General features: G+C 53.0%; 1 protein-coding gene across 1 annotated transcript; it reads left to right on the plus strand.

Moving 5' to 3' along the window:
- The first annotated feature begins 628 nt into the window (after nucleotides 1-628).
- On the plus strand, nucleotides 629-16,374 carry PCSK4 (proprotein convertase subtilisin/kexin type 4). The gene is made up of 15 exons (XM_054013710.1): nucleotides 629-793; nucleotides 4,294-4,398; nucleotides 5,290-5,385; nucleotides 5,842-5,970; nucleotides 7,646-7,722; nucleotides 8,509-8,597; nucleotides 9,841-10,013; nucleotides 10,608-10,820; nucleotides 11,104-11,204; nucleotides 11,765-11,868; nucleotides 12,040-12,157; nucleotides 12,737-12,916; nucleotides 13,647-13,771; nucleotides 14,577-14,696; nucleotides 15,757-16,374. Exons 1-15 carry the CDS (start codon nucleotides 629-631, stop codon nucleotides 16,341-16,343), a joined length of 2,382 nt encoding a protein of 793 aa, XP_053869685.1. The 3' UTR covers nucleotides 16,344-16,374.
- The last annotated feature ends 439 nt before the right edge of the window (nucleotides 16,375-16,813 follow it).

Consider the following 16,813-nt stretch of genomic DNA (forward strand, 5'->3'; position numbering starts at 1 on the left):
TGCAATGGTAAGATCCTGGGGGCAGGGACGGTCTTTTAGTTCTGTATTTATACAGCGCCTAGCACAGTGCAGTCCCGCAGCATTACCCGAGCGCCCTAGGCGCTATCTGGATGCAAAGCAATAATAATAATAAAATATATTTACCAAAATATTTATTACAAAAAGAAAGCCCCTCCCCCACCCTCCAACTCTTTGTCATCTTCTTTCAATCGCAGACGATGCTCCAGCCCGGCAAACATCAGCATAAGAAGCAGAAAACACACACTCGCGCGAGGCTTTTAAAAAAAACTACAACTCCCATAAGGCTTCGCAGCCAATGAACCGCCGCCTCTCCTCGCAAAGCCCATTGGGGGTTGTAGTTTGTTGGGAGGCGAGGTCGCCGGGCCCGGCTCCCTGGGCTTGCGGTTGCTATGGCGACCCCGGCTGGGCCGGGGTGTGAACACGTGGCGTGGGGAAGCCCGAGGAACCCTTCCCCGGCCCGGGAGAGAGGCAAAATCGAGGCCCCGGCTCCAGGCCTAGCGCTAGGCCGCAGACCCGGGGCGGGGGGGTATTTAAGGGCCCCTTGGCGGGGGTGGCCCCGCGTTTCCCCCTGGGCAGGGGAGACCGGATCCGCGCGCTGGGCGGAGCCATGTCGGGGGCGGCTGCCTGGCTCCGGCTGCTGCTGCTGGCCGGCGCCTCCTGCTGCTTGGGCGGGCTCAGCATCTACCTGAGCAGCTGGGCGGTGAGGGTGCCGGCGGGGGCCCGGGAGGCCGAGCGCCTGGCCCGCAAGCACGGGCTGCTCTGCCTGGGGCAGGTGAGGGGCTGCTCTGGGGAGGGGGGCAGCTGGGGGGGTAAATAGGGGCAGAAGAGGGGCAATCTGCTAATGCCACCCCTAGCCCCAGCAACCTGGTCGTGGAGCAGCGGGTGGAACCTTCTCCCCCTGCCCCACTGAACACCCCCTTCCCATGGGTGGCTGCTCCCCAACTCTCCCCTTCTCCTTCCCCGCGCCCCTCCAGTCCTTCCCCATGGATTCAGTCACTTTCCTGTTCCAAAGCCCCTTTCCAAGAAATGGTTTCTAAGAGGGGGGCTGGGGGAGTGAAGCATACCCTTCTCCCTCTAAAGACAGCCCAACATTTTGTTCCCCAGCTGGAAAAGCTCCGGTTGAGAGCCAGGGGGCCAGGTCACTCCTCCACCTGATTGTCTGCAGTGGGAGCTGATGAAAGCAGGGCCGGCTCCAGCATTTCTGCCGCCCCAAGCGGGAGGGGAAAAGCTGCGATCGGCAGCGGCAGGTCCTTCGCTCCTAGAGGGAGTGAGGGACCTACCGCCCCCGAATTGCCGCAGGTGCCGCCCCTCTCCCTTGGCCGCCCCAAGCACCTGCTTGTTAAGCGGGTGCCTGGAGCCGGCCCTGGATGAAAGGCTGACCTGCTGCAGACGTTCACACTTCTGATGGTGACCTCACATGGCCTGGATGACAATTCCAGAAGTGAAACTACTACACTGTACCTAGGACTAAGTAGGAGGCTTCCGGGCCAGCCCTGCATAGGTGCCATTTGATGTTGCAATCTTTGTCTCCTGCCAACCTTGCCTCTTATTTATCCATTTTCCTCCCCTCACGCTCCCTCTTCTCTGCCAGATCTGTATCTGAGAAGCTTTTATCAGGCTCTATTTTTATTTTTAGATGGTGACATTCTAGCATCATTACCAATTCCTCCTCATGCGGCAGCTCAAGCTAAAAGCATACCCGATGCATATGGCATTGACAACAGATGCAAATGAATCTTTAAAGAGAGGATCTATTATACACCAAGGTTGTATAGAATACCACTGGTGTCCAGCCCATTATCTGCACTAACGCTGCCACCAGGAGATTAGTAATGGATGGCAATTTAAGGGAAAAAAGTTTGGTGCAGGTCAGGTCTCTCTCGTTATAGTTGGGCCCATAATGAAGTTTTGGTAAAAAAAGATTTTACCAAAAAATCCCACATTAATTAAAACATTTCCATTAATTTTTTAATAATGTAATAGTAATACTAGAAGGGAACACTTGCTTTTCCAAACCCTGCAGTCCATGGCTCTGGTCAGCATTCCCTGGTCTCTCTGGATGCATTCTCTGCACCTTTTTAGTTATATTTATTTAGTGTTTTAAAACCTAGATGCCCCACTTGAGATTTGGGGCCCAGTTGTGCTAGGTTCTGTACAAACGTCTAGTAAAAGACCGCTACTGTCCTGAAAAGCTTACAGTCTAAATAGACCAGATGGATAAAGGGTGGGAGGAAGACCGAGGAAGTGACTTGCCCAAAGTCATGCACCAGGTTAGTGGCCGAGCTAGGAATAGAACCCAGGGGTCCTGACTCATAGTCTGGTGCTCTATCCACTAGATCATACTGCCTGCCTAGTTTACACTACCTTACCGAACACAAAGCCAGCCTGCCAGTGGACACTCATATCTGAAAGAGAGCTTTATCGCCTTTTAGTTCTAAATGGCTGACAGCCATCATCCTGCCATGTATCCCCGTAAATCAATAAGAGATCAAATTTACCACCTCTGCTTATACAACCAGTTTTAGGGCTCGAGAACTCCACTGGAGCAGCTGTTTGGTTACAAACGACCTCCACATCCCTCCTTTTAATCTGATCTTCTGTTATACCAAAACAAGCCCCCAACCGACTTTCCACCTTGATTTTTTTTCAGATATTGACCTACCCATCTTCCATGGTGCTTGCTTTGATCATACAGTGGCTTGCCTTCTCCATAAAATTCTGGGCAGGAGGAATGCTGGTGCTTCCTCCAGCCAGGTGTCCCACTAATTCAATGTCACCTCCCTCAGACCTCGTTCCAAAATCCATTATCTTCTTAGCCCTTTTTCTTTGATTCCTCTCCCAGTCACTCTCTGAATATACTCTAGGATTTCTACTTGTCCTTTATTCTAGGTGCTCTACATTGCTGAGACTTCTGAAATAGTGCAACCATTGTCCACCTTCCATTCACCTTGAGTCTGGGTAGTTGAACATCTGTTTGCCCCTTTTCCACCCTCCGTTGTTTCCTTGGCAGTATGTTCCCTACAAGGTAATGTTTCACTTGCCAAACCGACCTTTATCCGATTGGTGCTTTGCTAAGTAACAACTACTTGTCTTTACCATTGTATAGGCCTGTTTTCAGCGTAACTCAGCCGCATGAATAACTTAGTTCTGAGCCGAAACTTGCCACAAAACGTATTTCTCTCTTAAGCAGAGGCTCTGTGCTTGCCATTGGATATTACAAGGATTTCCTCTTTATCAGCTCCACCTCTGTGTCCTTCCCTAGCTTTCTCCTGTAGCATCCAAATGGCCTCATAGAATATTTAAAAGGCTGTGCAGATCTTTATCTTGTTTCTCGCCGTCTTTCGCTTTAAAAGATGTCATTTGCGAACCGATTGTGAAACCAGTTCTCTGGTGTGTTCAGAGCTGGGGATCTTCGGCAGATGCCTGTCCTTTGGGGAGAACAAAATTCCATTCAAACTGCCACTCACTGTGGCTTCACCTAGTGCCCCATGACTGAGAAAATGGAAACATGGAGCGACCCACCCCAGTCAGCCAGCAGTTGGCAGGTTGATCAGAAACGTTAGCTCTCCATTACTCTGAAGGGAATTCTAAAATGACAAAGGCGAATATAGAAGGGAAATAAAACCACCCCACATAACTCTCTGTTCTGTTTTTATATATTAAAGTATGCCCAGAGGAAGTGCTTATAGCGGAGAAGAGATCTAGCTTGTATACTCAGAGAATGCCAGATCCTGCAGTTTATTATGCTGAAAGGCATACATGGGTAATTTTCCTGGTGGCTTCTGGTTGTGGAAACAGAGAAAGAACTGACAGGAAGGGGATTGCAATGCATGACAGTTTGTTAGCAAGAGTCAGGCTAACTGTAACCCTAATAACGCGAGATTTGTAGAAGCGAGGATTGTGTGAGGCGAGTGGGAAAGAACTGTGTGAGAAGTTGTGGTGACCTTGTGTAGATAAGATGGAATGTAGACTAGAGTCTAAATAAGTGAGAAAAATAAGATATCAGGATGACCTATGTATAAACAAAATGCAGCTGTTGCTTATTATTGTCTGAAACAAAAGGTATAAATGCTTGCTGTAATTGTTTACCTGTAGAGAGACCTGCCTAGGAGGGGGAGACCCTGTGTCCTAGTGCACTGTCTCCCTCTATGCAATTGCTTGAGAATAAAGTATCTGATTTTGCTGCAACCAATCAAAGAGTGAGAACTATGTTTTTCTCCGATATGGTTGTCACCCTTGTCATAGCCTTGTATATAACTCTTCTTTCTGCAGATAATTGAAGGGGAACACTATTACCATTTCAAACACCGAGGCATGGTACAGGAATCCCTGAACAGACACTGGGGCTGGCACGTGCATCTGAAAAGAGAGCCCAAGGTGAACCGAGTGTAATTTGTGGTGGAAGCTCAAAAGAACTTCAGCTTGTTAGAAATTGTGTTCGTGAATTTTACGGCTAGACCAGACCATTGTGAGCATCTAGTTTGGCCTCCTGCATAGCACAGGACAGAGAATATCACTGAGTTACTCCTGCATGGAGCTCCTGGCTTCTGGTTGAGACGTAGCTCAGAGCTAAGGTGGAAGGGGATTGGCCAAGCGATTGGCTTCCATAGTTATGTCTATAAATACTGCAGATCAGACACCGATTGAAGGGAGTTGCTTTGCTGTCAAACCAGCATGTGTAGCCTTGAATGCAGGGTCCCACCTACTTTGATAGCTCATCCCTGACAGCGGCCAGTGCTTCAGAGGATGGCAGAAGAACTAATAGCACGTTACTATCCACTGTTTGTTTGGTGGAAGGGCTTTCTTCTTGAGTCCCAGCTTGTGATCAGATCTGAAGCCTAAGGACCAATAGCCCTTTTTTCTTGTCTTGAACGACTGCCAATGTTGTTTTTTTCCTAAAAGTAGTCTTCTAGAGGCAAACCTTGGATGCATTTGCCAACGATCTCCTAATTAATTTGATGCCCTGTCAGTTAAAAAGTCTGTAACAGACTTTGGAACTGATTTGGTTAGGAATTGATAGAGGGTCTTTTCTGTTAGTGCTTTGCAACCACAGACTAAAGCTTCCGGAAATGAGATCTACTTCGGGGGCTATGGAAAACCTCCAGATGTATGGTTAAAATGGCCCTTCCACCAAGCCGGTAGAGCACGGAGGTGTAAATGGTATGGGAAATGTTCAATGGGAGGTGAAATCTGTCACTGGGAGTAGACCGGCGAAGAGGAACTTGCTGCTTTCCCTGGCATTAAGAAGGGTGACTCCTCTCCATCTAGGTCCACTGGTTTGAGCAGCAAACGCTGAAGAGGCGTACGAAAAGAACCATCGCTGTTGTGCCAACAGATCCTTGGTTCCATAAACAGTGGTACATGGTAAGAATTTGTATTCTGTTACCTCCTCCTGTCTGATCCTCCTCTAACTCTGCTACCGTATCCTCTTGGTTTAACGGTCCGTGAGGAAGTGCGTTCTAGCGTTTAGAGCAGCCAACCAGGTGCCAGGACTCCTGGCTTTTATTCTTCAGCTCTGATTTGCTTGAGGAAGTCATTGCACCACTGCATGCCTCATTTTCCTTAGTTGTAAAGTAGGAATAATACTGGTAATAAATCAGAACAATCTCGGTCATTGAAGGTTTTTAAGAGCAGGTTAGCCAGTCACCTGTCAGGGATGGTTTAGATAATACTTAGTCCTGCCTTGAGTGCGGGAGTCTGGACTAAAAGACCTCTCAAGGTCCCTTCCAATCCTACAATTCTATGATTTGTAAAGGTGATTCATAGATCACAGGCCAGAATGGACTTTTGTGCTCAAACCTGGTCTGGCTTTCGTTTCAGAACAACGACGTCCGTCCAGACCTGAACGTCCTTACGGCTTGGAGCAAGGGGTACACCGGCTTGGGCGTGGTGCTCTCCATCTTGGATGATGGACTGGAGAGAGACCACCCTGATCTGTCTGCTAACTACGTAAGATCAATCGGACACTATCCAGGCGTCCCAATGTTGTGACCTCCACAGCTGAGTCATTTGGGATCCATCAACTATAGCCAGTTGCTTCTCACAGCATATTCCCTGCAAGGAAGAGGAGAAGCTGTGAAAACTTTTATCCTGGTGTGGGGGGGCCCAGCATCTGGATGGCTGGATCAAAAGGCTTAGCCTCTTCCGTGAGGGAAACTGCCAACGTTTGAAATGGCTTCTATAAAAGAAATATCCAAGACCAAAGAAACATGACGAGATGTAATTAGAGGAAGCTGCATCCCAGCACGGGTTTAGAAAACGAATGGAGACAGGAGCAATTGAATCTCCTAAATAAGTGATCCTCTATAGTGAACCTCGTACGTCCTTTAAATAGCGTAGAAGTTGGGTGGACTCCTTCCTCCCAGCCATATCCTCTCCTAGAGAGGCAGCATGGGCTAATGCAGCGGTTCTCAACCTTTCCAGACGACTGTCTCCCTTTCAGGAGTCTGATTTGTCTTGCGTACCCCCAAGTTTCACCTCACTTAACTACTTGCTTATAAAATCGGACGTAAAAATACAGAAGTGTCCCAGCCACACTAATACGGACAAATTGCTTCCTTTCTCATTTTGACCATATAGTTAGAAAATAAATCATTTGGAATACAAATATTGTACTTACATTTCAGTGTATAGTATATAGAGCAGTATAAACAAATCAATGTCTATGAAATTTTAGTTTGTACTGGCTTTGCTGGGGCTTTTTATGTAGCCTGTTGTAAAACTAGGCAAATATCTAGATGAGTAATGTACCCCCTGGAAGACCTCTGCCTACCCCCTGGGGTACACGTATCCCTTGAGAACCACTGGGCTAATGGACAAAGCACTGGGATGGGATTCAGGAGGCTTGACTTCTGTTCCTGGCTTTGCCACAGACCTGCTGGGTTATTTTAGCAAGTGACTTTTTACCTCCTTTTGCCTCCATTTCCCCATATTTAAAATGGGGATAATGACACAGACTTCCTTCGTAAAGCATCAGGTATCCTCACGCTCTGGTCAAAACAGAGTAGCACCAGTTTAACCAAAGGTGTGATTATAATAGACCTTGTCAAACCAAAGACAGTTGTGTACATTGATGTAAACCTGTTTTCTATCAGTTTAATTTGCATCTAAGTTAAACTGGTGTAACTGGGTTTAAACCAGAAGAGTGGTCTACAAAGTTGCGCTGGTTAAGTGTGTGTGTGTGTGTGGGGGGGGGGTATGGCTGGGTGGTTGAGGCAGTGACCCACTGGACTGAGCACAGGGCTAGGAGCCAGGAATTCCTGTTCTAATCCTGGCTTTGCTACTGAATTACTTTAGGTAATCTTTGTTTTCCTATTATTAAAATAGGGATTAATAGATTATTAGGCCAGAAGCAACCACTCTAATCATCTAGTTTGCCCTCCTGTGTAACACAGGCCATCGGATTCCCCTGGATTAACCCCTGGGCTATTGTTATCCGTGCCCCATAGGAGCACATGGTAACACTTGTGAAGAACTCTCACCATTTGGAGTGCTCTATAGATGTTGATTATTTACCTGTTTGTTGGCTTCGTTCTAGGGGTTAAAGCGAACGTATAAGGTCCAGTGTAACAGACACGCTTTCTAAAGCAGAGTCTTCTCACCTTCGTGTTTCCTCTTGCTTTAGGATCCCCTTGCGAGTTATGACTTCAACAGTAACGATCCCGACCCACAGCCTCGTTACAACGTCTGGGATGAGAATCGGTGAGTTCCTGCAGCAAATGGGGGTTGTGCTGCTTGGGGTGGCCAGATCTAAATCCCCTGCCCTGGGGATTTTGTCTCTCTCGTGGTAGAGCTAATCTCCAGGGTTGTCCTTCGGATGCGTCATGAGATTCAGTATTAGGATGCATTGAGGTGAAGAAGTGGAAGCGAATTCTGTCCCTGAACAATGAAGGACTAGGGTTACAAAGCATGCGTGTTCCTGCGGGGGGACATTCAGGCACTTGGATTGGAGTCAGAGGGATTGCCTCAGGATTGCACCTACCTAGGCAGTGACACTAAGCAGCGTCTCCGCTGTAGTGAAGATGTTACGATAGCAGTATTGGTCTGGCAGGCTCACCAGTGCATGTATGCAGGGCACAATGTACCCCGGAGTGTCCAGTACCTTGAATCCCCAGCTGACTCAAATAGGAGGATCCTAACCTTGTGTCTGGCCCCTCCTCCTCTCACGGTGACCAGATGTAATGCTCTGGGACATCAGGCAGGCTGGGTGGCTTCAGGGGTTCTCTCTCATCCCACCTGCCAGCACTTACTGCACCACTTCCCACGACTTGCACGTGACTGAGTCGTGCCCAAATGGAAAGCGACCCCCAAGGTGACTTAAGGAGGGACCATCCCTGATCCAATGGAACATTCCAGGGAGAGGAACAGCTGCTAGTCAGCACTAGCATGTGCTGTCCCTCATGGCAAGGCCGAGCATATGGGGGAATCTGGCTGTTTGGCTGGCCGATATGGCTGTGGTGACTCTCGCTCCCTGCCTCTGTCCCTCAGGCACGGGACACGCTGCGCAGGAGAGGTGGCAGCTGCAGCCAACAACCGACTCTGTGGAGTCGGCGTCGCGTACAATGCAAAAATTGGAGGTAAGCAACATGCTTTCTTGGCGTGATACTTCCCAGATACCATGGGAAGGGAGGGCCCGAGCTTGCCCAGACCTCTGGGGGAGTGCATGGCCCCAGAACAGGGACTTGGCTGTACAGCAGAAGGGCAGTTCTGGCCTCTCAAACCAAACTCTTGGTTAAAACCGGCTGCAAGTATCCTAAGAGGCAGCACGGTCTAGTGGATTGAGCACAGGGCGTGAGGGCAGGAGCTCCGGAGCTCTTAACCCAGCTCCGCCGATTACGTACTGCATGGGCTTGGACGATCCGTTAGGACCCGATTTGATTTTTTTATTTTGCAGCCGGAGCAAGTAGTTACAAATCCATTTGAAGCCAATGGGAATTGCAGGTGCTCAGCATCTCTGAACATCTGGTCCCTTAACCTCTGTGTGTCCATCTGTAGAATAGCGAAAACCCCACCCCTGCCTCACCCCGCTGCTCTGGCTACGGAGATTGACTGGTTCATGCCTGGGCATTGCGCTGAACAGATGCAAAGTGCTCAAGGTTAGGCTGACCTGGCTGAAGCTGGAGCCTTGCGTGACACTAGAGGGAGCTCTTGCTTAGCTGCTGCACACAGATTAGAAGAGCTGTTGGCTACATTAGGATTAGGGCCCTACCAAATTCACAGGCCATTTTGGTCAATTTCACGGTCAGAGGATTTTAAAAATTGTAAATTGCATGATTTCAGCTATTGAAATCTGAAATTTCACGGTGTTGTCATTGTAGGGGTCCTGACCCAAAAAGGAGTTGGGTGTGGGGGGGTCACACGGTTATCGTAGGGGGGGTTGTGGTACTGCTACCCTTACTTCTGCGCTGCTGCTGGCGGCAGCACTTCTTCAGAGCTGGGCGCTTGGCCAGCAGCCGCCACTCTCCAGCCGCCCAGCTCTGAAGGGAGCGCAGAAGTAAGGGTGGCAATACAGCAACCCCCCCTAAAATAACCTTGTGACCCCCCCCCCGCAAGTCCCTTTAGTGTCAGGCCCCCCTAATTTGAGAAACGCTGGTCTCCCCTGTGAAATCTGTATAGTACAGGGACCAGATTTCACTGTTTTTCATGGCTGTGAATTTGGTAGGGCCCTGGTTATGAGGCTAACGAGGAGGCTTGCATGCTAATGTCAGCAACTGGAGACGCCTGCCTGACCTGGAGTGGGAGAGGGCTCATGGGCCTGTTAAGGGCAGTGCTGGCTCGTTGAGACCTCTGACCTAGCCGCCCTCTTCCCTGACCCCACAGGTGTGAGGATGCTCGATGGTCCCATCACAGACATCGTGGAGGCTCAATCCTTGAGTTTCCACCCCCAACACATCCACATCTACAGCGCGAGTTGGGGCCCAGAGGATGATGGTAAAACTGTGGATGGACCTGGGCTCCTGGCCCTGGAAGCGTTCTACAAGGGGATAGCGAATGTAAGCGTGGGCTCTGGGGCTTCGTTCCTTTGCTGGCTCGTTGCCTCTGGTAGTCGAGGGGGTTTGTGGCTTCTGAAGGGGGGGGATAACGTGGGCTGGAGAGCACAGAACTGGGCACTCTGCTGCACTAGCCCCCCCTAGCAGGGCAGCTCTCGGCCAGGCACCTGTGGCCAGTTCAGGGAGGAATTCTGCTCCCCATGCACGACACGGTGCTGGGTACTTTTTTGCCCTCCACTGACACGTCAGAGCCAGCCTGCTGCTAAAGGCTAGGCTGGCTGGAGCCTTGGTTTGATCCAGTACGAACAAATGTTGGGTATAATTTTACATGGGACTAGCCCCGCCCTTCCTATTTACTCCCATTCCCCTCCGAAATAGCACCCTGTATGCATGCTGTCAGCTTAACTACAATCTATTGTGTTTCCATGGAAACTAGGTCAGCTGTAGCCAGGCCCCAGGAATACCCCCACTTCGAACAGACGGGGGAGCAGGGAGGAGCCCTGTGGCACGTTAGCACCATATTAACGCCACTGCAATAGGGACTCTGTCCCCACCCCTCAGTGTAACACTGGTCCCTGCTTGCTCCCCTCCCGACAGGGGCGCGGCGGCCTGGGTTCTCTCTTCGTCTGGGCCTCTGGCAACGGCGGCATCCACTCGGACAACTGTAACTGCGATGGGTACACCAACAGCATCTACACCCTGTCGGTGGGCAGCGCGACTGAGAGCGGCCGGGTGCCCTGGTACAGCGAGGCCTGCGCCTCCACCCTCACCACCACCTACAGCAGCGGCATCAAGAGCGAGAAGCAGATCGTGAGTCCCCCTCGCCCCCCCGCCCGTTCCTCTCTCCCCTAGGTTAAGGCTGCACTCTAGGGCCCACTGCAGCAGGGCCCCAGCCAAGAGGCGGCTCAGCGGTGACCCCTTCTGGCCGACGGGGGAGCAGAGTGATGGCTCGAGAGTTCTGCCCTGAATTTCACCGCTGCTCCTTTACCAGCAAAGGCCACTCAGACCCAGCAGACGATTCAGCACAGCATGTGTCTCTGCATCTCTCTGAGAAGCCAATCCCACGGCTTCCTCACTTCCCCTCTCTCCCCAGGTGACAACTGACCTGCGGCACCGCTGCACCGACAAGCACACGGGCACCTCGGCCTCTGCCCCCCTGGTTGCCGGGATGATCGCGCTCGCGCTGGAGGCCAAGTAGGTAGAACATGGGTTCACGCTGCACTCCTAAGGCAACACAGCCGCTACCCCCCAGGGAATCTGCTAGGGCCTCTTTCCAGAGTCACTTAGAACGTCTGTAGGGATTATGGTCCAAATATGTCCCCATCACCCCGACAAAAGCAAACACAGTAAATAGCTCACGATGACCTGGGTTGCGCAGTCTCCTCTCCAGGGATACAGTTCAGGGACCCAACGCTAGCGCCCCCTCCCAGCGGTTCAGCTGCCTGTGGGAAACCAGTTGGTGGGTCTCCATCCAGTCTACATGGCTGGGTGTCCAACCCACCATCTGCCCTAACTGGCTCCCTTTTGGCAGAGAAGCCAAGGACTGAATGAACCACAGATGGTCTGCTATTAACCCTGTAACGCGGCCTCTCCAAAGCACTGGCGATCGAGCTGGGACTGTCTGGAGAAAGCTTGTCCATGCTCTATCTGTTGTGTGGATGAGCAGAAGCCACCTGCCCCCTCTCGCCAGCCCCAGAGTCACCTCAGCCTTTTGATGCAGGAGACCTCTTTCCCAAAGTCCTCCTTGTCTCTAGCCCAGCACTGACCTGGCGTGACATGCAGCATCTCGTGGTGAGAGCCTCCAAACCAGCCCACCTGCAGGCAGAAGACTGGGCCTTGAACGGAGTCGGACGCAAAGGTGAGGCTGCGCGTTAGATCTTGACTCAGTGCAAATTGCTACCGGGATCCTAGTTACTTCTGCCATGGTATTTAAAAGAACAAGAGGCAGCAATAAACTCCCATGAGTCACGGCTTCGCAGTCCCACGTTGGGGCTCGATCCTACCCTGGGCTGGTGTCTCTGTTTTTCAGTAAGCCACCATTACGGCTATGGACTCCTGGATGCTGGCGATCTGGTGGACCTGGCCAAGAAGTGGACTACGACCAGGCCCCAGAGGAAGTGTTCAGTCAAGGTTGTCTACGCGCCCCTGTAAGAGAAGAAATCCCGTTGGAATCTGACCCCTTGTGTAGCGCGTTGTGGGGGAAATCCTGGTAGAAAAGCCTTTCTGTGCACAAAGCAGGAGCTGGGAACCACTTCCCGAGGACATTTTCGCAGGGAAATGAGACCTGGGGATGGAGACCAGGTTCCCGAGTATGGGCTGGATACTTACAAACGCCACAGCACTTCAGGAGCTCCTGCTGTTGCAGTTCGGTGCGGGTGTTAAAGGGGGCGGCAGCAAAGATTAGTGATTGCCTGTCCCCCATATTCATGGGGGCAAGAGCTGGATCACTGGGGGATCCTCCCCCAGAAAAATAATAACCCTGCTCGCAAAGAGTGATCCCCATCCTCTGCTTGGACCCTATGAACTTCTATCCCAAAGCTGTGCTCTGCTCTAGCTCCGGTTTGCTGGACACACCTGACCTGATGCTGTTCCTTTGTGGTTTCATTAAAAAATATCCGCTGAAGCAAGAGGCTTTAGTAGCAGACTCCCCCGTACCTGGTCTCATTGGGTTTCTGGGCCCCAAGCTGGGGCAGACGCCTTCACCTCCTCTTCTTGTCTCCTGGCAGGGAGATAGGCTCAAAACTCACAGTCAGCAAAAAAGTCTCCACCTGCATCGGGAGGACCAGGCATATCCGCTCCCTAGAGCACGTCCAGGTCCGCATCTCTCTAAGCTACAGCAGGAGAGGGGATCTGGCCATCTCTCTGACCAGCCCAATGGGAACCAAGTCCACCCTGGTGGCCGTCAGGTAAGGTGTGGACCAAACACTTCCTGCTGGTACTTCCATGGGGGGGGAAGGTGCAGCCTGCAGTGATCAAATGGGAATTTCATGGCTATAGAAACTTAAAACCTGAATCTCAGGGAGTGCGATTGCTCCAAAACGAGCTGTGGCACTGGGATAGGAGTTCTCAACTTGCAGGTCACGACCCTGCAGAGGGTCACAAACAGGTGTCAGGGTTACAACCACCCTGCCCTTCCCATATTGCTAAAGGCGAGTGTGCGGGGACGGGGGGGGGGGGGGGCCTCTGCTAGATGAGGGGTAGGTCGTGTCTCTATATGGAACCATTGCGCTGGGAATACCAGAACTGCCGCACTGGAATGGATCCATGGATTATCTGGTGTTGTATCCAGTCTCCAACAGTGGCCAATGCTGACTTCTTGAGGGGAAGCCACAACCTCCACAATGCACTAGATTACAGGGGCACAGGTTCCTTCCTGACCCAAGCTGGGGAGCAGCGTATGCCCAGAAGACAGTTACCCCAGCAGGGCTGTGAGGTGAAGGCTGCTTCGAGAAGTCTTCCTCCTAGAAAGGCAAATGGTTAAGGCAGGCCAGTTCTCTCGGGCTCTGGTACGTTTGATGCTGCCATTGTAAGAACCCGGAGACTTGTCCAACGCTCACCTCTGGGTTTCTGAAGTGCATCCCATGACCTTCTAGTGTCCAAAGTCTGAAGGGTTTGTGCATTTCCCTGCCCCGCTAGGCCATACGACACCAGCAACCAGGGCTACAGGGATTGGTCCTTCATGTCCACGCACTTCTGGGACGAGGACCCACGAGGCAGATGGACGCTCTTCCTCGAGAACAAGGGTGATGCTTACAACACAGGTGAGCGCCCCCGTCATGCAGGAGACATATGCAAGAGCCCTGTTGCTATCGCTACAGCTGCTTTTCCTCTGGTTAGCTGAGGGTGAGCAGAGTTCAGGACATCCCAGGCTGCTGAACGGCTTGGCGAGGGGGGATGTGCCTAAAGAACTGGAAGGATGATCCCCTGTAGGCCAGCAGAGGAGTTCTAGGCAGCAAGGTCTCTTCCCGGGTTAGTTGTTACTTGCGTTGCCGTCTCCCAGTGGGAGCGCACTGTTCCCAAAGGCGGTGGTGTCTCCCAGGTGGCCATTCACAGCTCTTCCCCTGAACGCTTGTGCAAGGGGAAGCTGAGACGGAGTTAATCCCTTGTGCACCAGGAACCAGTGGTGTCCCTGAGCCCGGTTACGTTTCCTCCCCTGTGCACCTCTCCTTTGCCGTCCTGTTTATCCCATCCTTCTCCTGCACTGCTCATGTCCACAGGGCCTGGGCTAAATTCCCTCTGCTGATGGGGATTCTGGAGCTAGTGAGGTTGCACCTGTTTAGGATCCTTGAAAGCTCCCTGGCCAGGGGCACTCACGGCCTTTAGCACTGGGATGGGGTGGAGCAGGCGCCGGCTGTGCATCGCCATGGCATTCGTTCACTCACCCGTCCAACACCCGGGGGTCCCAGCGCTCCTCCATAGCGACGTGCTGTGCCTGGGGTTAACCCTTGGGGCCAGAGATCCGTGAAGTGCCCGGGCGGGTGTCTTGTAGGGAACTCGTGGCATTTGGGATCGTGGGCTCCCCAGCATCGAGTCTGAAGCTCCTCTTCTCTTGACCCCCCTCTCCAGGGTTCCTCACCAGTGTCGTCCTTCAGCTGTACGGCACGGACGAGGCCATGACGGCCAGGCAGATAGCAGCCTCCGTTGTGAGCGAGTGTGTTAGGCGGGACTCTGAGGGAGCGTGCGAGGGTGAGTTGTCCTGGCACCAATCGACTCATTAGCACGGGGCCCCAATGGGGCTCTGCTGTAATCCTCAGGCAAAGTTGAGATTTATCCACAGCCACGTGGCTGGCTCTCCCTGACACCCACCCACCCCTGGAGCCGGCAGGGCTCTGCCAGGACAGCCCGCCACCCAGGAGTCCCCTCAGCTCACCTCAGAGGAGACCATTTGCCTGGTGAGCTGGGGGGGGGGAGGTACGTCCATGCAGCAGCCCTGAGGATGCTTTTGTGTTCCCTCTCCTGGCTGGATCTTCCAAGAATCCAGTCAGTGGCGCTCCTCAGCGAGCCAGGGGGTCCTTGAGTGACAGACCCTCCCCCCCTCCTTTCAGGGGTGCTGGGCCCTGGCCATACTGGCATCTCCTGCTGGCCCCAGGAATGAGTTGGGGAAGCCTGCTTCATGTCAGCCTGGTGTCCTTCCCCCTCCTTCAATCGGGCATTACAGTGGGGCACGGTCGCCTTGGCCAGAGGGGCTGCTAAGCCATTCGACTTGGGTTCAGCAAACCGGGCCGGCCTGGGGCTGAATCAGTCTCTGGTTTCAACCCTGCAGCCAGAAACGTGCCTGTCTCTCCTTAAGCCCGAGGGGATATCAGTCCTGTGTGCAGCAGGTTGGAACTAGAAACCACTTAGATTCCTGGGGGTCACAGGTTTGAATCCAGGCAGGGCCAATTTAACCCTTTGTCCTGCAGAGAGCAGGCACTGGCGTTCCACACCAGGAGGGCTTTCTTGGAGGAGACCTTAAACACCAAGGCCCAGATCCTCCAAGGTATCTAGGTTCCTAACTGTCACTGAAATAGCTTTGTGGATCTGGGCCCAGACTTCCCTGCTGCGAGTGGGCACTGGCCATGCCAGGGCACCTCAGTAAGATGGGCTGCAAGCTCCAACTAAGTCCCTTCGTGCCCTACAGCTGTGCAGCTGGCTCTGTGCTGGCTGTTACCTGCCCACCCTAGAGGTGGCTGCATTTCAGCCCGTGTTGCAGTACGTAGCCTGAGGTGCCCTGGTCTCATGCGAACTCTTGCTCCTCTCCCCGCAGAATGCAGCAGCGCCTTCTATGCGTTCCAGCACCTCTGCCTGTCCTACTGCCCTCCCCGCTATTACAACCGATCCCGGAGGTCTCCCAGCCTGGACAGGAGCCCACGCCCTGTGCAGGTCTGTGCCACCTGCCACCCGTCCTGCTACACCTGCCGGGGGGACACCGCCAACAACTGCACCGCCTGCCCCCCCTTCTGCACCTTCCATGAGCTCTCCCACTCCTGCTCCCCGCCGGCGTACCCCTCCCTCTTTCCCAGCAAGCCTGCAGCGGCGCAACACCAGCAGCACCTCGTCTTCATCGTTGTGGCGATCCTGCTGGGCGGGGGCCCTCTCCTCCTGGGTGTCCTCTGCATCACCTGCCAGGGGCTGTCCCTCGCCGCCTCCTGGAGGCAGCGGAGGGGGCTCTGCGCTCTGCCCACAGCTGCTGGCCTGGAAGGGGGAAATCAGCCTGGGACCAGCAGAAGAGAGGCTGGGTGCTTAAATGAGCCAGGGCAGCTGCAGGCTCTGGGGCCACCAGCGGAGGGCAGCACTGGCCACCTAGCCCAGACTCTGCCCGCAGGCCCTGCTGCTTCCAGACTTAGAACCTGAGCCCGCCCCCCTCCCTGTGAAATAAAGCCGCTATTTTCAGTCAGAGCTGGCCCCTTCTCTCTTGCTGCAAGCCCCTACTGGCTACCATGACCCTTGCATTGGCTGTTGTCCCGTCCCACAGTCCTGAGCCTCAGGGGTCAGAGCGTCAGGTGGGGGGCTCCGGCCGCCTCTGCGCTTGTCCCTGCCTGTAGCTCCTGGGGGCTACTGCACTGGCCACAGGGTCGGCCTGGGGCTGCAGCATTGCTAAGCGCAAAGAGTGTCACCTTCCCCACCCAGTGGGGAGGGAGAGTGAAAACTGATGCGTTGGGAGAGGATTTTCCATCCAGTCACCTGCCCCTCTTCTCGCCGGAGGAGGGTGTTTGACGCCTCACAGGCCGTGAGCCGATGCCGCTTTGCAGGTGGGAGTGGGGGAATATTAAGCTGGTACCTGTACTGCTTGGCGTACACAGCCCCATGGATCTTGCTAGGTA

The sequence above is a fragment of the Malaclemys terrapin genome, chromosome 24 (genome assembly GCF_027887155.1).
Source record: "Malaclemys terrapin pileata isolate rMalTer1 chromosome 24, rMalTer1.hap1, whole genome shotgun sequence".
Taxonomy (NCBI): Eukaryota; Metazoa; Chordata; order Testudines; family Emydidae; genus Malaclemys; species Malaclemys terrapin.